The sequence below is a fragment of the Maylandia zebra genome, linkage group LG10 (genome assembly GCF_041146795.1).
Source record: "Maylandia zebra isolate NMK-2024a linkage group LG10, Mzebra_GT3a, whole genome shotgun sequence".
Taxonomy (NCBI): Eukaryota; Metazoa; Chordata; class Actinopteri; order Cichliformes; family Cichlidae; genus Maylandia; species Maylandia zebra.
Window position 1 is genome coordinate 2627503 of NC_135176.1, and position 23798 is coordinate 2651300.

A 23798-nucleotide genomic window follows, 5' to 3' on the forward strand; every position below is an offset into this window, starting at 1 on the left:
TTTCAAACTCTGAAAACATGCCGAGGCATAATCCCAAATGTATCTTGTGTTTGTGCTGAGGCGTGGGATCCGTAATATTAATATATCACACACAGTCATTGACTGTTATGCTTATTTTAAAAAGATAATTAGCTTTTATGTACTTGTGCAGAAAACAAAGTTAAAGGCTTGTGAAGACTGACATAAAAGCACCGCTTAATACAGTAGAGGCTTTCATAAGTCACACTCTCGTGTATTCGTTTGTTCCAACTCTATTTCCTGACAGCTGGTGTTTAACTGTCTCGACTTCTTTTTTTAAGGGCAACATTGGGTGTGGACCGGTATTACAGGAATTTTATTTGGGTTCAAACATTTAAACAGAAGGGGGGATAAAAACCTAAGGGCTGGAAGAATAACGTTATCTGTTGTTCTCGCGCTTAGTTTGGAGATATTTTATTGGTTGGTTTTGGTTTCTCGCGATACAGAGGTGGCCAATTGGAGCGCTGCAGCGCCAAGTCAAATCCTGAAGAAGCAAAACGAGGCGTGTTTTTCCCTCAGATTGAGCTGTGGGGCTGAGGTGGAGGGGTTTCTTGGAAGATTATAACGAAGGGGTAAGTCAGTGTTTCATATATAAGCATTACTTTAGCCCACTATCGGAGACTAACGGCAAATTTTCATTATGTCCAACTTGTATTCTTTAAGGTTATATTAGCTAGCTAACGTTAATTTACGACAGAGTACTGCATATGCGTATTCAACACGTAAAGTGAAGTTTAAGTTCGTCGGTTTTACTAAATTATTGAGTTTCGAGCACTTCGCGTGCAAGATGATGTTAATAACTAATCACGCAGTGTATTCCTTGCTTTGCTCACATTCCAGCATTCCTGACTAATTTAAGCAGTTTTGAGGGGCTACACAATGGAAGTTGCAGTTTCAAGACGGAACCACATCAGTAAGAAAGTAAGCTGACATAACATGACATTTTTTTGAAAGCCCATCTTGAATTTAGAAGATATCATGATGTAATGTTGTTGTTGTTTTTGTAACAGGAAAACAAGGAAAATGCCCAGCCTGCACATGAAAGAAAGTTAATTATAAAAGGAGAGAAAACATCTGTTGTGCCATTCCAACTGAAAAATGGCCCAAAACAGCAGACCCTACCAAAGAGTCAGCCCCTTAGAGCTAAGGCTAAACAAACTGACACTAGGTCAGTGCCTGAGGCCCAGAAACTGGCACCAGCTGCTGTGTCGTTATCAAGGAATGCTCTAGGAATGTATAAAGGAAAGATTGTCCAGTCAAAAATTGGGTCTATTTGGAAGGCAAGTGCAGGTATGATGGATCCTAACCCATCAGCACTGAAAATGGAGAACCAAAGGCCTGGAAAAATGGCAAGAAGAAGGTCCAAATCTGCTGCTGAGATGCAGAGACATGGTACTCAAAAACCTGCACCAGTGAGGTCCAAGTCTGTGTCTGATGGACCTGCTCAGGTTTCCAAGCCTGCTGCCAGCAGTCGTCGTCCTGCTGGATTCTCCTCTGCTCGCCCGCCTGCAAGAATCGTCCCAGCAACACTAACCACTGCTGGCTCTAGAAACACTACTGTGGCTCCCACCAAGGCAGGTGGGACTCACAACCCAAAGACACAGATTTCAGAACCTGACAAGAAGGTCAGCAAGCCTCTTGCCTCAAACACTATCAGTCAATACAGATTTACTATGGAGACTGCAGAAGAGAGAAAGTAAGATGTTCCACACATACATGCAATGTTTGCTATATTACAATTAAAAAAAAAAAAAAAAAAAAGGTAATTTATTTATGTGCTTTCTACAGAGCAAAACTGGCTGAGTGGCTGGCTTCAAAGGGTAAGGCTCTCAAGAGACCAGCCATGTCGACAGCAAAGCCCTCCAAAACCAACGTTTCTACAAAACCTGTCGTCAAACTTCAATCTCAGCCTGCTGCACGCCACATGCCTGAGCCAAGACTGGAAATGTACAACGCTGACACTGCTGTAGGCACTGTTTCCTGTGGAGATACTCAGAGGGCAGGACCAACAGCATCCAGCCAAACTCCAGTGATCATGAACACTACACTAGACCTAGAAACTTCTGATGGGGATCTGTCTGCTGAGTCACAAGACAGAGTGGATGATGTAAGCAGAAATGGAGCATGGTTTCATCCTCTAATTAGCTCGATTAAAATGTATAATATTGAACATCAAAGATCTCCCTTTGTTTTATAGATTGTTGTGAATCTCTGTGATGCCTTGGAGGCCATGGAAACGCCATCGAGATGTAGCAATGGTAAAATAATCAGCATTATGCAGTTCTTTAAATATCTGATGCCTTTGTTTACATATTTGTCATTTGTGTTGATAAGAACTCACAGGTTTGACAGATAAATGCAACAGTGAAATGGAGGACAGCATAAATGAATGTAAAGCGGAGGAACTGAAGATTGACATGCCTGAGGATGCTGGTAAGCAGGTGAAGGATGAAGCAGAAGAAAGCGATGATCAGAAAGTGGAGATGGATTATGTAGAAAGTGATGATGACGACGTGATAGAGACGACTCCAGAGATGGAGGATGCATCAGTGATCAAATACAGCGTGAAAACAACGCCATACTTGCAAAGGTGAGCCGGTCAACTTTGTCTTAGCAAATCTATTCAGTTGAGTATTTGAGCCACTTCGTTCTTAACTCTTACAAAATGATTCTCTCAACATTTCAGTGTCAGAAAAACAATTGAAGGCGAGGTCGGCACGAGTGCATCCAGGAGAAAGAGCAACATTAATGATCTCAAGTTTCTGACACCTGTGCGCCGCTCCTCCCGCATCCACAACAAATCCAGCCAGCTGCCCAAGATGCTCGTCGATCACGATCCCTGCGTGTCATCGCTGGCTGAGCTGGTGAAGCTGGATGATAATCCTAATGCCTACATCTACAGAAAGAACACTGCACTCGTCGCGGATCTCCCGGACAAGTCCAGCCTCTAAAGAAACCTATATTTGTACTATTTCTAAGGGGGGGTGTATTCAGCAATGCTTGGTACTCAACCTAATTGACACTTTAAAGATGATTTTAATATTGAATTGTCCTAATATGAAATATTTTACTGTATTTATGTTCATGCTGTCCTGCTTTGTTTCCTTAAATACTAACTTTTCTAAAGTTAACACTTTACGACAATTAAACACTTTTCTGAAGTTGTCTTTAAAAAATGAAGTCTTGAGTGCATCTTTTTATAGAACCTATGTAATGAATTGAAACTGTCTTCCATCTATAAAGTGAGCAAGAGTTAAAATTATGATAAGTAACCCTACATTCTGGCAGCTAATTGGCTGTTGTTCACTGATGTCGGACCATCACATTTCAGAGCTTCCAGAGTAGCTCATGGATAATTTGTTCCCTGGCAGAAAATGAGTGGGGAGACTAAAACGAAAGTAAATCCAATCATTTTCTTGCTTTCCATATGAACCATTACCTGCTCAAGCGTGGTTGGTCAGCAGTAAACTCTACAAACATTTTTGCTCCTAGCCTACTGTTCAAAGTGTGAGAAACAAGAGGATCGGGCAGCCAACAAAACTGATCCAACTGAATATCAACAGCTGACTACAGCCTACACTGCATTTCATTTCAGTGACGGGGAAGGAAAAAAAAAGACACTCAGTTGTATTCCGATTTAATCCCACTTTAATTGACCACATTGTAAAAATTCAACCGCTCACAAATGACCACCTCTTGGCAAAATACACTTCCTAGATCAAACTGGACGTTTTGACATCATCTCCCTCTGATCCCAGATGAGATGTTTCATTATAAACAAAATTTAAAAAATGAAAATCATCTATAAAGAAAAAGGAGACATGTGTGATGCCATTTTCTTCCCCCAAACAAAAGGCATATAAAAAAGGTACTCTTTTCCCGCTCGACTGCTGACCACAGAGGAAGGCGTTCAGTGCGCTTAAAGGCCGTTTTCACTGCTGTCTGTGCGCCTTATGTCCTTGAAAGACCCCGATTGTCCAGATCTTTCACCTAAAGAACAGGAGAACACTTAGCTTAGAAAGTTCTGTTCTGAAACTGATTTTAGATGTTTACACAGTTTAACTTTAAACTGTGGAAAGGTCACTTTATTAAAAAGACAAAAAACAAAAAAAGCCCGTCCTCAAACAAACTAATCTTTGAGTGATTTAAAAGGTAAAATCACAAGAATTTGCATTAATCAGTAAACTTAAGCTTTTATAGTTTAGTCATATAACATTTCATTAAATTAAAAACAATGTTTACTATAATGTAAGATAAGCATGTGAGAAGCTTGATTCAGTTTTAAGCAATAATTCCCCTCATATTCTAATAATCAGAAAAACAAAGTGATAAAAACTGAAATGAGTAAACCTACAATGGAAACAATCTGGAACCAAACACTCAACATGAAAATACAGAACTATAACAACTGTTATAGAGACAAAGTTAGCTTGTTTACCTTGTATATCCTAACCAGCCAGTGCTCTGTTGTGTAAGCCTCCTCCAGTACATCCAGTTCAAAGTCTTTGTTCCCAATCTCGGCATTCCTCACTCTGTCATAACCAGGTGGGCGCTCTGCAAAAGAGGGAACCAGAATTAATCAGAAAAACCACTGGCTGTGTATTTGTTTTGTTTTTTTAATTTCTGAATCACATTCCTCCAGTTGGAATTTAGGAGGCTCATATAAAGTGATAAATAGATCAGACTAGGGGTAGAAGGTACTAGAAGCACTCACTGGCCTCTGTGTAGACCTGGCCAAAGCGGTAGTAACACATCTTGTACATGAGGCAGTTAAGCAGGACTGGCGAGCCCTCGCGGTCCACCCTGAACTCTCCGGTGGGAGTGTAGTAGTCGTGCTCCTTGATATGCTTGCCGGTGTCTGTACTTCCTCCAATACGGACCATCCACAGAAACTTGTTGATGTCTGTCATGCAAACACATACACCAATTAGAAAGGTGCTCATAACCGTCCAAACAGCAATGTCTTACTTCATGTGCTGAATGTTTAATGAGTTGACAAAAAATGGAACTCCTAAAATTCAATTTCACTTATTTAGAAGCTTAAAAACACAACACCTTACATGCTGCACTAGTTATAAAGTATTAGGCGGCGTACCATCTGAAGAGTAGCCCGTCAGCCCTCCAAAGATGACCAGAACATAACTGACGTCGAGCTCTCTCATAATCTCGTAGGCCCTTTCCTCTGTCGATGCCATGGCCTGCAAAAGAAACGGCAGCATGGTCAGCACAGCAGCATTTCATAGACAATTTCACCTTAAAGGTCACCCAGCTCACCTGTCCAACTCTGGAGATGTGAGTATTGTTCCATGTGTTGTTGTCCACTAGAATGGTTCGATTAGCCATGGCAGTTATCTGATATCCGTAATCCCACCATGACATGACTTTGGCATCCTGGATAGGAAAAATAACACTCAGACACGTAGATGGGAAATCTGATCAAACGGCTGTGACTGCTGATCACTCATGACAACGATCTATAGTTTAATGATCAACCTTTTCTTCCTCACGTGGGATTAACTGACCTCAGGTGTGTTGTGGCGGAGCCAGTAGTAGGCCTCTCTGAAGTCATCAAAGATGATGCGGCTGCCGTCACCTCCACGGGCTGACAGGACAATCGATGGAGAGGAGTAGGCTTCGCTGGTCACCCAGGTAGAGTGGAACGTGTACGTGATGAGGAAGAAAGCCATTACCAGAATCATCCCACTGGCAACCTGGTAGGTTTACACAGACCATGTCAACATGCTTTTATATTCATTATTACTACACTTTATTTGGGATCAGGTAGTTTAAAACCAGGAACTGGGCCACTTAACGGGTAATGGAATAAATTGAGGGAGTGTGAAATAAAGAATGGGAGGAGATTTCTCTGATCTTTGAGTTTTGTCTCAAAGGTGAAAACAGCCAAATACTCAAGTGAGAAAGTGTAGAGAGAACCTTCTAAAGTCTCATTTGTGTGTTTAATTCCCTCTAGTGAGTAACGTTGTTGTTGCACTTATAATTTTTGTGGGAGTGTCTGCATTTCTCTGCAGGCACAAGTAAAATGGAGTGCTTATGTTGACTTGGAGCAAACAAATTTTGAACAACATTTACTGACACTGAGACGCACGAAGGAGGAAACACTGAGTCTATACATTTTGTCAACAGCACATCAAGACTGCCAGGATACTAACATTAGCACAAACTAGATGCAATTGCAGCAAATTCCATTTTGTTTTATAGAGGTCTCATCTTTGTGCTGTCAACACACTGAGGTCACACTGCATATTACCATCAAGCAGATCTATCATAGCTGTTGAGATCTGTGTAAATGCATAGTTATATTTCTTGGCAGGTGCAGGTCAGACTGGTGTAGCTTTGCACCCATCGCTACACTGAAAAATCATCTAAATCATGAGGAAGAATCTCAACTAAACACATTTATTTGGTCAAGGTTGTGAACCTTCAACAATGCAGTGTACCTATCCCACAATTGTTTGTAAACCTAACAGTAATTATACAACAATTCACCTTTAAGTGTAGTATCTGTTTCAAGTTGCATGAAATATCAAATACAAGAAGAGAAGAAAAGGTTTGTGTTCTCTTGGACAAGATTTTAAACATGAAAATCAAGACTATAAAACACTGAGCTGAGAGCTTGACAATGATGGATTATTTAAAATAATCAGTAGTTCTTTTTTTTTTGTACAGGTTCAACCTGTCCGAATGCACAGATTTCATGTCACAACACGACCATGGCATAACAAAAGTCACTGTCACCACCTTACACAGCAAACAGTGCCTACAGCAGTGTCAGCGTTGTACATTTCCAGTCTTGGCTCAGCAAGCTTATCCTGTCAGCCAACTCACCTCATTTTTGATTGGGTAGGTGGAATCCTGCTGCTTCTTGCTCTTTTTGTCTGGCCGGCTGACGTCCAAATTCTTCATGTAAGTGGTTAGAACCTGGGACACGCCGATGCCTGACAGGATGCACATGACCGGAGCGAGTACCAGCATCAGACGCACCTGAGGAGGAAACAAGCAGTGCAGTTAAAAAAAAAACAAAAACAACCAACATATGACACAGACGGGGCGCATACAACATCCTAGACACCATTTCTTGTTTGCTTCGGTTACATTTAATGGTGTAAAAGTGATGCTATCAGGTTGCTTTTAAAATCCCAGAAGCAAACAACTGTCTCAGATGGCATGTGTAACACACACACACGTTTACAGAAAATAAAAGAAGGGCATTTAGGCAGCAGTACCATGACAGCTGAGAAGTACATGCTGGTGACGCCGTACATGATGATGAAGATCCTGGCATCCGACAGGTTGTTAAAACAGTAGTACAGACCGACTGTAAGAAGAGAAAGGTAAACTGGAATGAAATATAGAGTGATTACAGAATATTAAGCCAGTGCTACGCTGTGCTTTTGCTGCCTTGCCTGGGAACATGAAGACTAGGAGCTGCAGATCAAAGTAGTATGAGGACCAGGTGGTAGGCTGGTGCTCGGACACAGAGGCGATGATGGGAATATTGTTCTTGGCATAGGAAGGGTCCAGCAAGGAGTAGAAACGCCCGGTCCACGGAGAGATTTTACCTGACAGAAACGTGCTTATCATGTCACGTCAAAAGCTTTTAGAAAGGTTTTCCCATTCATTACTGTTATTGTTAATCCTCTTACCTGTCAGCATGAGAACAGCACCTACAGACAACAGGATAAAGCCCACCAGAGAGATGACGCTCTTGAACAGCACCTCAAATTGCTGAGCATTGAGTTTGCTGCGCAGGTAGTCCACAAAAGCATGGATCTGGCACAGACCAAACACGCCAAAGGCTGCCATGTGCTCCGATGACTGCACCGGCTGGTAAATGAAAAAAGGGAGACAAGGAACTGAACAGTGTGATACAAAGCAAAGTGAAACTTCTCATCATGAGAATATCACTACTTTTTAATCTTTAACAAAAAACCGTCCTGGAAGGAGGGTGTGTCAGGTGATGAAATGAGATTGTTCTTTTTACCTGGAAACCAACAAAAGAGATTTGCATGGAGAGGATGGTGCCCAGGCAGTAGACTGTGCAGTAAGCCACATATATGCGGTGTGAGAATCGGCCTGTGAGCATCAGAACCAGGACGTGGAGGGGAATAAGGTTGATGAGGAACACGTAGCCACCCCAGGAGGAAACCTAAATGCACACAGAGACCATTTCATGACCAAAGTCACCTCGTAATGCACTCAGTACAACATGCAGATCAGCTGCATCTCCTCACCATGTAGAAGTAAGCCAGCGCACACATGGACGACCAATACACTGAGCCTGTTTTCACAGCCTTGATCCACATGTAGTAGGTCAACAGCATGCAGAAGATGGCAATACCTGAGCAGGGAGGATCATTTTCTTATTATACTGTTTTGCACTTTCGGTGTATATCCTCTAATGCTACAGCTTTACTTTCATTATTGACTGAATATATAACATAGTTTACCAGGGAAAAAGCACTTTCTGACTGATGAATAAAATGAGCAGCCACTGAGTTTCTGTTACCTTCATTATCGTAGGAGCCAGCAACAGAACGAGAGATGTAACCAGGTACCACTGCAATCATGGCAGCTGCCAGGAGCCCAGCACCTGCATCCTGAAGAGACAAAAACACACTTAGTTAAAACTAGTGTAGGTTAACACCACAGTCCTGCAATAAAGAGTCTTTACCATGTTCAGTTTTGTTCTAACAGTCTTAAGCCACTTTCACACACTTTCATTTAAGCTCTGTGGGAGCTTAAGTCTGAGAGGGAGAATGGACCCCCTAATGGTCCTCTACCTAATCACATGAGCCAAGGTGTAAAAATGGGTGTGGGTCACAATCAGCCAAGGTTTTGGGTGAGCTCATTGGGAAACCTGGCCCCACCCTATCATGCGATTTCCTGAGGTCAGATGGCCCAGGATGCGAGTAGGTGTTAAGGCGTCTGGGAAGGATCTCAAAACTGGATTATAGATGGCAGACAGTTGGTGTCGTAAACCACCGCCTCTGTTTTCCTGTAACATGATTCTTAATGAACAATGTGTCTGTGTTATAGGGTGATTTTCTTTTTACCTTCAGCTCCTTGGTTAAGTGGTACGTGACTATGGCGGTGAATGAGGAGAACAGGGGAGCCAGGAAGACGCAGACATTACGGATGTCAATTGTGATGTGGAAAAAATGTAGGACATGGTACAGGACAGCAGACGTGATCATCAGTCCTGGAGAAAGAAAACAGAAGCACACCATCATAATTTGACGTGAGCCTTCAAAAACTCACGTAACACACAAACTGCTCCACACGACAGGAGAATCTTACGACAATTTATGGTCTTACCCGGATAAATGGTGCCACCAATGATCCTCCCCAGAGGATACCAAGCCCTGTCATCAAACCAGTTGTGAAACTTATAAAATCCTTCTTCTGCCAAGAAGCGGGTGGTACGGTAGTTGAAGTACCTGGTTGTGACATTAAGGTGAAGGTGAGACAGGACTCTTCAGGAGGAAAAACTATTAATGTAATGAATGATGATGCAGACAGTACTTACGGGTCAAACTCATGGATGACACTTTCAAACCTCAACACGGAGAAGAGCCTGGTGGAGAATGCTGAGGAGGGAAAAGAAAGATTACATGGATCATTGTGATGTGTGTGTTGTATAGTGTTGTCCATGCTATCATATTCAGCGAGCAGAGGACTCACAGAGGACAGCGGCCATAGACAGGATCAGTAGCTTCAGCAGCGTGTCCTGTTTCTCATAGGACAAACGCAGGAAGCCCAGCTTGGTCATCTTGGCGAGGTTAGGGAAAGCTACCCGTACTACCTAATGGGAGAAAGACAATGGTTCTAAGCACAATAGAAAAGGCACTACAAATGCACTTTTAGACATATGTTTATGCATGTATAAAAATCCCGCGGAATATGTTTCCAAGTCAGGTTCTAAGAAACAGAATCAGCAATCCAGATGTCAGGAGTTAACTTCCACGTCCAGCCCAACCACATAAGGCCACGCACTAACGTGTGGCGTCACAAAGCAGGAAGTAGACACTCTGGAAACCGTTTGCATGGATTTGTGCCCGTCTATTTCACATGTGCATTAAAAAGGTTTTACGAAAAGTGTCGAACCACTAAGCTCCAACGAGCCCTCATGCTTTCAAGACAGCACCACTATCAGAACGAGCCTCAAGTGCTGACAGCTAACCCACATCACCGAAAGAGCAAATGAACGGCAGCTAATACGGTTAAACCAGATCTCAACAACTGCACATATAAAGTGCATTCAGGCATAGTTGTAGTTTGTGCAGCGTCTTATTGCTAGTTAGCGTCAGGCCGGCTTGCATCCACTTCAAAGTGTGTTAGTTGCTAGGCTAACCTGCTAGCCTCTTTTTAATGAAAACCACAGTCACGCGCCAACTCCCTGGCTTATTTTTTAAAAAGAAGTATCTGCATCTCCTTCATATATAGCAACAGAAAATAAAAACTGGTAGTCCTGGAAAAGCTAACGCTTTTTAATATGTAATCTTCAGACACTTACCCGCTCCGCTCCTGCTACTCACTTTTCACACACAACCCTCACCAAGAGCTAATCCCGCCCCGACTAGAACATACTGCGTGCTTATTGGTTATGTGTCATTCAACGTTTTATTTTCTCGTATCTTATTGGTTCTTTGGATGTCAATCAGATTTTGTTCCTTACCCCGCCGCTGTAGTGTAGTGACGTGTCCTTACCGAGAAAAGAACACAGCCCCCTGTTGGTTGAAAATACTTTCACCTCATTTCGTTGGTGTAGATTCATTCTCATTATTTTTCACGTTGTTTCCTCTTACAAATCAACGTGTTACTTTTGAGTAAAGTTTTTCTTTCTCTCTCTATTAAAATAAAACTGCCCAAAAATAATTAATCCTCCCACTGTATCTTTTGGTGATCAGTTAATCACAGGTCTTTTTTAGCTCAATCAAGTACAAAAGTCCATCTGCATCTGTGTTAAGCCAGTTTTCAAAACATCTCTGATACCTTTCTGTTAGATGCCTGAAACATTTTTTTTTATCAACCATGAACAATTTGGAGTGTAACCCAAGGACCTAATCTGATTTTCAGTGATATAAATCCTTTATCTATCCTTATCTTTGCAATGCTGAGTTTGAAATGTCGTAGAGAAACAAAAAACACAGAAACACAAGAGCTCAAATATTGAATACTGACCAATTTTATTCAAATTAGAAGTATTACTTTTACAAAACCTCACTCACAAATATCAGTCTGCACAAACACTATGCTCTTCTTACAATAATTGCACACTGTTTAAAATCATGGCCCCGCTCCACATCCACGAGCTCTGATGAGACAAAGGTTGGGGTGGGGTCACTGTGTGGCGCTGGGCTTCTGACTGAACATTCAGGAGGTATTAACATTATGTACAGCACAAATAACCAAACAGCCAATGATATTTGGGGATCAGTTATATTTGCATCAAGCTCTCTTTAAGGTGCAAGGGGCACTACAGCAAGCGAGTCGAGGCTGATCACCCGTCTGTTGTAAAGCTACGAGCTACATGACTCCTTTGTGACAGAGCTTAGCGTTGAAGTGGTCAAAGTAAAGTTAAAGATGCAGCGGTTTGGCAGTGTCGTCTCATCTATCAATACACTAAAAGCTCTAATGAAGCTTGCCCTTTGCCGGTGTAGCCGTGTGTATTGTGACGTTAGACAGCAGAATCCAGACTTTTTATTTTTGGGATGGGACGCAGAGGAACAGTTATGTCAATGCACACAAGTGAATTTCTGGTTGATTTCCGTTACAAAAAGGTCACTCTGCCTTTTAATAGCAGCTCCTGAAACGATGCTTGTACTCTACTGAAAACAAAGCTGTGGGGATTTCAAACTAAAAAGCCTCCCTTTATAACTGTACAAGGTTGCAGACGGGACTGTGAGGAGAGCAGAATTTAATAGAGAAACACGTCCGTGTGCAAGAAAGTGTTGGATCTGTGAGGGAGGAATGTGACTTTTAAGAAAACACACCTGTGCTTTGCTTCTGAACACAAAAAAGCCCCTTCAAAGAGAAAAATATCCTTCTTTAGTCACGTTTGGTTAAAGAAATTAAAACTTTGTGATGTCTTGTGCTGTAATTTTTTAAAAGGAGAGTCACTCAAATGGCACTTATGCAAAGAAAGAAAGAAAAGTAAAAAGAAGTCTGGATCTTAGTATTTAAAGTGTTTTGAGTGTGAGGCACAGGTCAGTCGATTTTTGTGTCACACAGAAAAGGTGGATAAAAATGAGTAACTGAGGCGGCACAGATTACACAAAAACATGTAAACCCTTTGTCCTGAACCACATGAACCAGCTGAACTCATCTTCATTAAGTGCGATCCTTCTAGAAAAAGAAAAAAAAAATTTTTTTCAGTGAAACCGCTTGTTGGTGACTATCCTATCTCCTTCACTGGGTGGGCAGCAGCCTCTGGCGGGTCGGGGAGGTGTGAGGTGTTGACAGCCTCTCTGTGGAGGCAGATGACGTCAGTGATGACTGCAGGTGGACAGTCTTGTGGAAAAGCTTGTTGCTGATCAGCACGACCAGGGAGAAGAGACGCAGTTGGAAGTGGCTGGAAGAGTGAAATCGACATCAGTCACTTGTGAAATAGATCCTTTTATTTATTGTTCTTACAGTGTGTTGTTGGACACTCACTACAGCTTTGTTGGTGTCTTTGCCTCATTAGCACTGATGATGAACAGAGGGAAAAGGATGGAGAACAAGCAACCGCTGCATAGGAAACAAAGATAGCATTTAAAAACCATTAAAAACAGAGCAGAAGGTCCAAATTCCAGATTCCTCTCTATTAGAAAGTTCTGACATGTTTGTGACCATTCACTATATTTATTTATAACTAATTACTCCTTTGTAATATATTGTAATTATAAATAGTGGAGTTCCTCTCCTTCTCAAAGTGAAGGGGATGAGCAGACTGTTTCCTGATGAAGCTCAGGAAGCTTTAATGAGTGCAGCAGGATGGTGGAGATCTACCAGTCTGTGGTAGCAAGTTACATCTGTTTTGCTGTTATATGCTGGGGAGAAGGGTCAGCAACAGACCCAGAGATGCTGGAACCATCACTGACCAGAATCTGGAGGCGTTTGAGTCAGTGAGGTTTAGGAGGTCGCTGAACAAACTGCTCTCCATCATGGACAGCCCATCTCTATTGCGCACTTCTGAGGCAGCACAGCTCCATCTCCCTCAGAATAATTCAACAGCGTTGCCATAAAGAACACTTCAGGAAATCATTCCTATCATTATCTATAAAACTGTACAGTAACTCCTCCTTGTTACGTGTGAACACACCTGCCAGGCATCAGTGTGGACTCTGATGTTTGCTATTTGTCACTGCCATACTCTGATGGAGATGAGACAGCATAAAGGGTGGAGGTAGAAAACTTGTCCCGGTGGTGCTCAAGAAATAACCCAAAGCTGAACGTCCTTAAAACATAAGAACTCATAATGAACTTCAGGAGACACAGACAGGTCCACCTCTCATTATAAACGCAGAACAGGCGGAATCTGTCTCCACCTTCAGTTTTCTGGGCACGCCACATCTCCGCTGATCTGATCTGGACCCACAACACCAACGCGCTGGTAAAGAAGGCCCAACAGCAGCTGCACTTCCTCCTGTCCTGAGGAAGAATAACCTGGACCAGAAGCTGCTGCTGGCCTTCACCGCTCCTCAGTGGAGAGCGTGCTCTCCTACTGCCTGGGTGTTTGGTACACAGGGGACAATAATGAGAACAGGACGGCTGTACTGAGGGTAATTAACACTGCCCTAAAAATCACTGGCTGCCCTCAGCCACCCCTGGAGGCCATCACCAGATCCTCCTGTCTCAGGAAAACCAGGGCCATCCCACGTGACCCCTTGCACCCCGCCCAACAACTGTTTGACTCGCTGGTCGGCACCTCAGGTCAATCAGGTCCCACACCTCCACTCTCACAAACAGCTTCTTCCCCTGAGCCATTCGGACTGTTAACAAACACTATCCCCCCACCCTCTTCACCAGTCGGAGCCATGGTCTTAGTAACCCCCATCACTCAGGCCACTCACATACGGACTCTCTACTCAGACCAAGTCCTTTGCACCTACTTCTGAGCACTTTGTTCTCCAATACAGTGGGGCAAAAAAGTATTTAGTCAGCCACCGATTGTGCAAGTTCCCCCACTTAAAATGATGACAGAGGTCAGTAATTTGCACCAGAGGTACACTTCAACTGTGAGAGACAGAATGTGAAAAAAAAATCCATGAATTCACATGGTAGGATTTGTAAAGAATTGATTCGTAAATTAGGGTGGAAAATAAGTATTTGGTCACCTCAAACAAGGAAAATCTCTGGCTCTCACAGACCTGTAACGTCCTCTGTAAGAAGCTTTTCTGTCCCCCACTCGTTACCTGTATGAATGGCACCTGTTTGAACTCATCATCTGTATAAAAGACACCTGTCCACAGCCTCAAACAGTCAGACTCCAAACTCCGCCATGGCCAAGACCAAAGAGCTTTCGAAGGACACCAGGAAAAGTATTGTAGACCTGCACCAGACTGGGAAGAGTGAATCTACAATAGGCAAGCAGCTTGGTGTGAAAAAATCAACTGTGGGAGCAATCATCAGAAAATGGAAGACATACAAGACCACTGATAATCTCCCTCGATCTGGGGCTCCACGCAAGATCTCATCCCGTGGGGTCAAAATGATCATGAGAACGGTGAGCAAAGATCCCAGAACCACACGGGGGGACCTGGTGAATGACCTGCAGAGAGCTGGGACCAAAGTAACAAAGGTCACCATCAGTAACACACTACAACGGCAGGGAATCAAATCCCGCAGTGCCAGACGTGTTCCGCTGCTGAAGCCAGTGCATGTCCAGGCCCGTCTGAAGTTTGCCAGAGAGCACATGGATGATACAGCAGAGGATTGGGAGAATGTCATGTGGTCAGATGAAACCAAAGTAGAACTTTTTGGTATAAACTCAACTCGTCGTGTTTGGAGGAAGAAGAATACTGAGTTGCATCCCAAGAACACCATACCTACTGTGAAGCATGGGGGTGGAAACATCATGCTACGGGGCTGTTTTTCTGCCAAGGGGACAGGACGACTGATCCGTGTTAAGGACAGAATGAATGGGGCCATGTATCGTCAGATTTTGAGCCAAAACCTCCTTCCATCAGTGAGAACTTTGAAGATGAAACGAGGCTGGGTCTTCCAACATGACAATGATCCAAAACACACCGCCCGGGCAACAAAGGAGGGGCTCCGTAAGAAGCATTTGAAAGTCCTGGAGTGGCCTAGCCAGTCTCCAGACCTCAACCCCATAGAAAATCTGTGGCGGGAGTTGAAAGTCCGCGTTGCTCGGCGACAGCCCCAAAACATCACTGCTCTCGAGAAGATCTGCATGGAGGAATGGGCCAAAATACCAGCTACTGTGTGTGCAAACCTGGTAAAGACCTATAGTAAACGTTTGACCTCTGTTATTGCCAACAAAGGTTATGTTACAAAGTATTGAGTTGTATTTTTGTTATTGACCAAATACTTATTTTCCACCCTGATTTACCAATAAATTCTTTACAAATCCTACCATGTGGATTCATGGATTTTTTTTTCACATTCTGTCTCTCACAGTTGAAGTGTACCTCTGGTGCAAATTACTGACCTCTGTCATCATTTTAAGTGGGGGAACTTGCACAATCGGTGGCTGACTAAATACTTTTTTGCCCCACTGTATATATAAAGTGTAATAAAAAAAACATGACTGGAAAATGGACCACAAACAAAATAATACTTGTAATAATGATCACAAAAAAAATCACGCAGTGTTAACCTGATGATGTATGATGAGGGCATGGCAGTCAGCAGAGCCATGGGTAAGCCGAAGCCAAAGTAATATGGCCAGTTCCTCTCAATGTTGGACAGCCGCTGGTGCATCTCGATGCCTTAGACAAACACAAAAAAACACATCGTTTAGAGCATAGGTGTCAAACTCTGGCCCGCGGGCCAAATTTGGCCCACAGCCTAATTACATTTGGCCCGCGAAGCCATACCAAATTACTATTAGAGCTGGCCTACTGGTATTATACAGCTAATATATATATTGTTTAGTATTAAGCTTTGCTTGTTCCATATTCAGTTTTTCAGCAAAACTTGTTTGAGTACATAAGAAAAGATTCATTCTTACATCTGGAGGAAGATTTTTTTTTTCAATAAATATTAATGTTAGCCTGCGACTTTGTTCCATTTTGAATTTTGGCCCACTGTGAGTTTGAGTTTGACACCCCTGGTTTAGAGGTTCCCATTGAATTCAGATGAGTCTGTGTCTGTATAGAAGCTGACAGAGGACTCACCATGGTTGAACCAGCGATACTCAAAGCAGTACAGGGAGTAGAGCAGAGACATGTGGAGGAGGCTAACCATCTGTCCAATAGCATCGATGGGGAAGAGACTAACGATCATACCCTGGAGGACCACAAAAATACACACAGCGACACTCGTTGGAATAAAGTGAGAAACACAGGCAGCTATGCAGATTTATTTTAAAGAAAGGATAAAATGTACCTGAATGAGGAAGAGCGCCTGGAGGAGGAGGTTAAAAAGCATGTCTGCGATGATCTTACTGACGCTGGGGAATGGCTGAGCTTTACAGCCAGACACTTCAAATGCAAGGTCAGCTATGTCCTATAACACAGAGCAACGTAATGATATCAGTGTCACTGCAGCCAAACAGGACGTATAACTGCTTTTAACTCTGTAATGGACATCTGACCCTGCTGGGGAAATGTTTTCCAGTTCTTATTTTCGAATATCATCCTCTCAAAATAACCACAACAACAAATGTTTGTCAGAAGTTCATCGACAGGTCTGAGGTTTTGTGCTTTGGCATTATCGTGCTGAAAACAGCCCGGTCTTGTTTGACAAAGATGCCCTTTTTTAAGATCTTAATAGAATGCTCATTTCACATTGATTTTCAGCCTTGTATATTGTGCACAAAGACTTGAATTAATAGAGGGAATATTTGAATAATATTATGTGCCATATTATTTTACATCCCATAGTGCTTCTGCTTTCTCCTGTCTCTTCATGTATCACCCTTTCTGCAGCTCTGTGATTGAGCACAGTTGGTTTCCACTTGCTCATCAGAGTCAGGAGTATGAGACCGATGAGAGTCGCCGGCAGCACCAGTGGGCCATTTCTCTGACAGTGTGTGGCACTGTGCTTGTTCCATCAGCCAGAAGAAGGGTGTGTGATTAGCCCTTTCTTGTGGAAGCAGGGTGATTAATCTGTTTTAACCATTAAAAAATACTTTACAATATTTTCGGTTTTCTGTTGTTAGTGTGGTAGTCACAAATTGATTCATATTCAGTTAGATCAAAGACATGATGCACACATGCCACTAGGTTCTGCTGAATCGGTGAGTGCTCTGGAGACCTCTTTCCTTTCCCTGGCTCATCTGCTCCTACGTGTGGAAATCACACCTGATGATGAGCTGGTAGTCTCCTCTGGTGGTCAGCAGTGTGGTGTGTTGGATGTGCTACTTCTGGTGTTGGGTTGATTAAAGTTATTTTTTTAAGCTGTGGGACCCTAGCATAAACCAATCACGACTTTCTTTACTGTGAGAAACATTATTCTGTAACCGTATGGTTGAGTTATTAAAAATCACGACCCCATTCTAACTTACCAGGATGCTCTGTTACACTTACTTATCTCTTGCTAAAGAACATAGTTATGAGGTGCACACAGCATTGCATAACTTCAGGGGTTTTTTATTACAACATTTTTTAGTTTGTAATAGTTGCTTTTATAATTTGCAAATAATCATATTTAGCTTTTATTTCCATTTTACACAATATCCAAATTTGTATTAAAAATAGTTGTACAGGAAGGACACCAAAAATTTAACCTTAGACTGTTTCTGTATAATTAAACGTCACATATGGCCTCATCCATGAATAGAAGCAACATCTGTGTCTACAGCTTCTTTATTAATAAAGCGCTGCAATACCATCTAACAGCTGACTTTATTAAACACCAATGTTCCCTCTAATTTTTCATGTGTCTGAGCGAACACACAAACTCCCTGAGCGGACACTTGGACCACTGTGAGCAACAGCAGACGTGTGCACTTTTTCCGTCAGTTGTTCCGTCTGTCCTGCTCACGTCTCCAATGGTTGTACACGTTGTCATTAACGTGGCTTCACTCCACATCAGCCACTTTGCTAAAACACCGGCGTCGGCACATAAGGACGCTGTCATAGCCTGTCAACCACGTTGATTAGCTGCGTATATACGAATGTGAATCGCATTATTGGCTGGATTATGGGATAAGGTGGCATCGTTGTAATCCCATACGGGAGCAGCCAGTCACTCACTGACTAACACTGCAAAACAGAATTGTTAAAGTTTTAATTTTAATTTCAATTCAGGTTAGATTTTTTTTTGTGTGCAACGCAGATTTTCTGTGCGCAGAGACCGTGCCAGCAGTGCGCAATTGTGCACACGCGCAGTTTAGAGGGAACATTATTAAACACCCCTTCTTCTCTGTATCCTCTGTCTTTCTTTACATTTTGGGGCTATTTCTGATGAGAGAGCAGTCTGAACTATTGCAAAGGAAGAGTCAGCAGCCCTTGAGGCAGCGCTGGCTTTATAAATCTCAGCAGCTGACACTGATTCAGTATAGTCTACTGCGCTGTGAGCTAAAGTGGAATGCTACTACAGAAAATCGTACACCAGAAGTAATAACAGTCTCCGATGCCTGAAGGGGACAAAAAAAGTTACCATCTCGTGTGCATGGCGTGGAAGTCTGATTTTAAAGAAGGGCCTGACCTGGAACCAGATGGCATTGACGATCTTGCTGAGGACAAACAAGGGGAGGACCCAGAGAGCACTGAAGACGGACGTCAGGATGAACTCTAACCAGGACCACACACTGCCATGGAGGGAGGGGTCACCTGGAGTAAAAACAGCTTTGTTAATTATCTGCTTCCCGTAACACACCGGAAAACTTGGTCCAGATTGAGCAGCAGCCATACATACCAATGATTTTTGCCGTGAGAGCCTGCAGGAGTGGAATAAACACCCGGTAAAAGAGAAACAGACTGAGCTGAGAAGAGAAAGAGAAATACCTTTGTTATTCTTTAACTTGTGCTTCCCTGCATAGCGTGGTTGTTTAACTTTGGTATTCAGCTTTGATACTTTAGTGGATAATGATGTTTCACATTTGAGGCAGTAACAGTTTAAGCTTACCCAGAACACTCCTCCATTCCAGGCACAGCATTGAAAAATCCTGCTGGCTACTTTGGGATCACTAGAAGAAAAATGAACAACACTAATGTTTCACTTTCGCATGACTTGATTTCATTGCTTCTAAACAAACTCCTGAGAACTGTCAGCGTGCTGCAGTTTGCAGGGTGGATATGATGATGGCCCCAACTAGATAACATATTGTAATTCACACATTATTATATTTACTAGTGAAGAAAACAAAATGCGACCAAAATGTGTTCGGGTGCTTACTTGTCCGGTTTGCGCTCCTCACTCTGTGCCCGTCTCTGTGCCAGGGCCCCGCTGGCCCTTCTCCTCCGCTGCTCTTCCCTTTTCTGCTGGATACGAGCATCCAGCTTGGAGATTGTTCCAATCCCCAATATGGAGTCCTTGATCCCCTGTAGAGCATAAATACAAAAAGAGACAGTCGGAGCATTTCTACAAGTCTTAAATCTTCTCTGTAATGAATGATCCCCGTGAGGTCAGTAAAGAACATTTGACATTATTTCAAAGACAAATATTATTTCTGGAGGCTCTTGAAGTAACCCGGACACGTTCAGGCTGCACAGGTTCAAAGTATGGCTTAATAACACCGTCACTGGAGCCCAGCTGTAGTTACAGTAGTGCCAACTGTGCTTTGCATGGTCATGGCCACACATCTTAATCTTTGAAGTCAAACACTGTCAGTCTCATGGCCATGCAGTCTGGTTTTACCAACATTTGTAAAAGAATGAGTCATTCTAAAGACCTTACTGAATAATGCCTAAACATTGCCAATGATCTGCTGAATCAGTAACTGCAGAGCAACATCCACCTCTGGCATTAACATCAGCTCAAACTGTGTGATGCAAGCTTCATTGCATGCATTTCCATGGGTGAGCTGATGATGTCCTGATTTGACCAATGCCTGGGGTTTTAGGTTTTGTGAAGCCAGCTAATCCACAGAAAACCTGGCTATGATGAACTTGCTTCACAGTAAAGCTCTTTAGAGAAACATATGCAAACATTATTGTGTCTTTGGAGGTTTTGTCTGGTTGAGTTTCTCTTCTTCTTACACTTCAGTCACAGATTCAATTTCTGATGAGTATTTCTATGCACTCAGTGAGTGCTGAAACTGGAAACAACCTCGTGTTTGCACAGATGCATGGACACAGCAGAGGTTTCAACACAGTTTCTGCTGCATGGAGGCACCTCTCTCTGCTCGTTATGTCCCTACTGTGGATCCACATTGTGAATTAGCGTGACATTTGTTGAGTAGAGAAGCTGTTCATTTTGGCTCTGCACTGGACCGTTACTGAAGCATTAATGATGTTAAACAGTGTAACTTAAGAGGCAAAAAAGCTCTTTAAACTTAGAGCAAAGTTTCCAAACTTGTGAAATTGTTTTTATTGAATATGACTTGTGTTTCTGTACAAGCAGTTTTTCTGTCCCAGTGACCACTGAAATGATCGCTCGACTTTTATTTAGAAAGAGACTTAAAAATGAGAGTCTGGGCTTATTCCAAGATGTCGGCTGCCAAGTTTCAAAACTGGCTACTCGCAGAACTTTAACATCCAAAACTCTGACACCAAATGGATGGAACATACTATCTACATTAAGATTGCTAAATCATGTGTATGTCACAGAAATCAGTCAGAATTACGATCTTCAGCTCGCTCTTTCTACTGTTTCAACCAGCAGGGCTGAATGGGTCCATTGTTTTGAATGTTTCTGTTTCAGTTTGCATACACTACATACTTGCACATTATGTCATAAATTATTTATGAGTGCAGTGTCTTTGTGTTTGCTAACCGTCGCAACATCGCGGAGGAAAGCCCTGACGCTGTCTGTCATCTCTGCACCAGCTGCAGATCCATCAACTGCAGAAGGAGGGGGGGCTGGTGACCTGGTGGTCCGCTCTCATGGCAGGGAGGGGCTCACCCAGTAACCTGCAACAAACCAAAACCCAAGGAAACAAAGTGAGGGGCTGAATGGAAAACCTTCAACCTTTGAAATGCAGATGCTAACAGCTCTTGCTACTTGCTTTGCTAAGACACACAACTGCTTGAAGACCTATTTTCTTGTGATTTTTGTTAACTCAACTGTCACATAATATTTAATGTTTTTACCTCTTCAATGAATCAGCTACCTGTATAACAAGCTTATCATTTGGCTTTTACAAACAGTAGCCTTTCTAAACCTGGTAGTTTTCCATGCACATCCATAAAAATAAACCTCCATTAGTTTGTGTTTTACATACATCAGAAAAAGCCTTCTAATACTAAGAAAGTTCAACAATACAATGTTTGGCAAATTCTCTCAGAGTTTTGATATTTGGTCACCGTTTTTAGTGTTTCACAAGCTGATGATGATGTAAGTCTTTATTTTAAAAACCATTATCAGCAACATTTGACATATAGATATCTATATCTATATAGATATATATCTTTCTAAAAATACTTGTCCGCACACTAAACACGTGCTCTTACAGAATACCTAACGAGTTTCATATAGATCACAACTTAATAACTTCTGGACAAAATCTATCAGCATCTAATGCCTTGCTAAGAGAAGCAAAGCTTATGTGCGTTTCATAAACGCTGCTATCGTCTTATTTGTTGCATGGTGACATTATACACCAGCGATGTCCTCTCCTTTGTCTTAAGATGCAAACGTTTGTCCACCTATTGTCTCTGTGCGATACTGTTTTATTCAACGCTAGCAAGCTGACTCAGTGGGTTAGCGCAAAAAAAGATGATAACACACACTCAGGCTAACTGGCTCATTGTGGTCTGCTTAAAAATCCTCTAAAACTGGCATAATCTCATATATAGAGTTCAGCATGTTGACTATGGCCCTGTAATCGATGACTTTCGCTTCTTTAGTGTTCAACTAGCTTGTCTGTTTGTGATGCTAGCTAAATTATCGCTCAACAACTAATTTAACTGTAGACTTTTTCTTCCTGATAACGTCCATACAAATGATTAACAGACAGATAGAGCACACATTTAACAAAGGTCTGGTGCTTACCTCATGCGACAGCCACGGTGTTACAATAGCTTGGGAAATTCTTTCTTTCTCTTCCTTAATGTAAACACAACAAACAGCATACAGCCACTGCCAGCAGCTAGGGCCGTGGAAAACAAATTGCGCAAGCTCCAACCTCGAAGGAGCATGGGAAGCGTAGTCCTCAATACTGGAAGGCGAAGACAGAAAGTGGAGTAAAAGCTCATTAAAATGCTAAGGGGTGTGTCCACTTTATGACGCATGTGTCGAGCATTCATTACGTATTTATAATAAGTTATTAAGACGACAGCGATATTTTATTTTCTATATCTCTGATGTTATATGATTGTGAGAGAAGCTAGATAGCTTTGTTAGCTTTGTTATAAGGTTGCAGAATTAAGTTTTGCTGTGTTGCTATCGGCTCACGATGGAATAAAAGGAAATAAATTTAGAACATATCCACATGCAACTGCAGCAGGTAGTGAATAAAGCAACGATTAGCATGACAAGATAAATGGAATTTTTAAATCTCACACGCAAAGTACGTGGTGTTAGAAAAATGCAGCACAGCTGGGCCTCGGGCTGTATAACAATGAAAGTTAGCATATTCAAATTCACGTGTGTGTTTGAAGTGAGGACGCCTTGGAGAGACCTCATGCAGAGAAAATGTGTGAAAGCCTGGGAACTGACTGAGGAGCAGATAAAGAAAGGTTGAGGTTAGGGGTGGAGGTAAAAGACTAAAAGCTGCAGCACATATGAGCTTGTAATTGAAATGGAGAAGCTGCAGTGGGGCAGAGAAAGAGCAAGCTGCGTTTGAAACGCTGACCTAAAGCTCCTTAAATACCTGCAAAGTGTCTTTTTTTGAAGCACTGACAACTTCAAGGACGAATATAAAGCTAAAGAAGAGGCCTACAGTCAATTATTTAAAAATACTACAACAACAAACATAACTAATGCAAAATGTGTTATGATCAATCTTAAATTCGATTTGATTATTTTAATAAAGCGCCCAAGAACTTTATATAAATTTGGAATGTAAATATGGGAGTTTTATTATAATAACTTGATAAGGAGCCATTTCTATCACAGAGACATAAACAGCATATTGCTTAAAACTGAAAATGCAGTGTTGTCTAGCTGCTCCACCTTTGTAATGATGGTGGGTCCGTGTATAACATATGAACTGTGGCCAGACATCATCTTCTTTTATAAATTAATCCACTGCATACTTTCCTAAAGAAGGGAAAGAAAGAAAGCAATGAAGCAGCATTCCTTAGTTTTTAGAGAATTCCACCAGCTCTTGTGGCCATGCAGATAATTCCAGGTCATGACAATTATTTAGGAACCTTCCTAAATAAAACTCATTAAGAGTTTGAGAAATTTTATGAGTGAGTGTGTTTTCACAGTGGAAGAGAAAGAGCACACCAAAAAGAAAAGGAGGGCAGGTTTACACACGTGACTCTAACAGCTTCTACAGCTGCATATTGAAAATCGACACGACCACTAACCACCACAAAGTT

General features: G+C 42.2%; 3 protein-coding genes across 4 annotated transcripts; 1 reads left to right on the forward strand and 2 right to left on the reverse strand.

Annotated features, from left to right (window-relative positions):
* The first annotated feature begins 450 nt into the window (after positions 1 to 450).
* On the forward strand, positions 451 to 3198 carry si:ch211-266i6.3 (uncharacterized). Its single transcript, XM_004561620.5, has 7 exons — positions 451 to 590; positions 859 to 939; positions 1029 to 1714; positions 1807 to 2125; positions 2216 to 2276; positions 2353 to 2608; positions 2705 to 3198. Exons 2-7 carry the CDS (start codon positions 898 to 900, stop codon positions 2967 to 2969), a joined length of 1629 nt encoding a protein of 542 aa, XP_004561677.3. The 5' UTR covers positions 451 to 590; positions 859 to 897; the 3' UTR covers positions 2970 to 3198.
* A 445-nt stretch (positions 3199 to 3643) lies between these two features.
* stt3a (STT3 oligosaccharyltransferase complex catalytic subunit A) lies at positions 3644 to 10668 on the reverse strand. Of its 2 annotated transcripts, none has more exons than XM_004561619.3 (18): positions 10553 to 10668; positions 9721 to 9841; positions 9566 to 9626; positions 9355 to 9476; positions 9093 to 9238; positions 8546 to 8636; positions 8271 to 8377; positions 8021 to 8185; positions 7683 to 7863; positions 7443 to 7598; positions 7263 to 7354; positions 6865 to 7020; positions 5541 to 5729; positions 5293 to 5409; positions 5114 to 5216; positions 4733 to 4921; positions 4457 to 4572; positions 3644 to 4008 (listed from the first exon to the last, which is right to left on the reverse strand). In XM_004561619.3, the coding sequence occupies exons 2-18, from the start codon at positions 9806 to 9808 to the stop codon at positions 3970 to 3972; spliced, it is 2118 nt and encodes a 705-aa protein (XP_004561676.1). In that variant the 5' UTR covers positions 9809 to 9841; positions 10553 to 10668; the 3' UTR covers positions 3644 to 3969. The 2 variants fall into 2 exon arrangements, with proteins under 2 accessions (XP_004561676.1, XP_012777461.1); XM_012922007.5 differs by lacking the exon at positions 10553 to 10668 and adding an exon at positions 10391 to 10414.
* Positions 10669 to 11201: 533 nt separating this feature from the next.
* On the reverse strand, positions 11202 to 22460 carry ei24 (EI24 autophagy associated transmembrane protein). Its single transcript, XM_014408377.3, has 11 exons — positions 22303 to 22460; positions 21085 to 21221; positions 19546 to 19691; positions 19276 to 19336; positions 19066 to 19132; positions 18856 to 18980; positions 16591 to 16710; positions 16380 to 16491; positions 15860 to 15971; positions 12694 to 12768; positions 11202 to 12610 (listed from the first exon to the last, which is right to left on the reverse strand). The coding sequence occupies exons 2-11, from the start codon at positions 21124 to 21126 to the stop codon at positions 12448 to 12450; spliced, it is 1023 nt and encodes a 340-aa protein (XP_014263863.1). The 5' UTR covers positions 21127 to 21221; positions 22303 to 22460; the 3' UTR covers positions 11202 to 12447.
* Positions 22461 to 23798: the final 1338 nt, after the last annotated feature.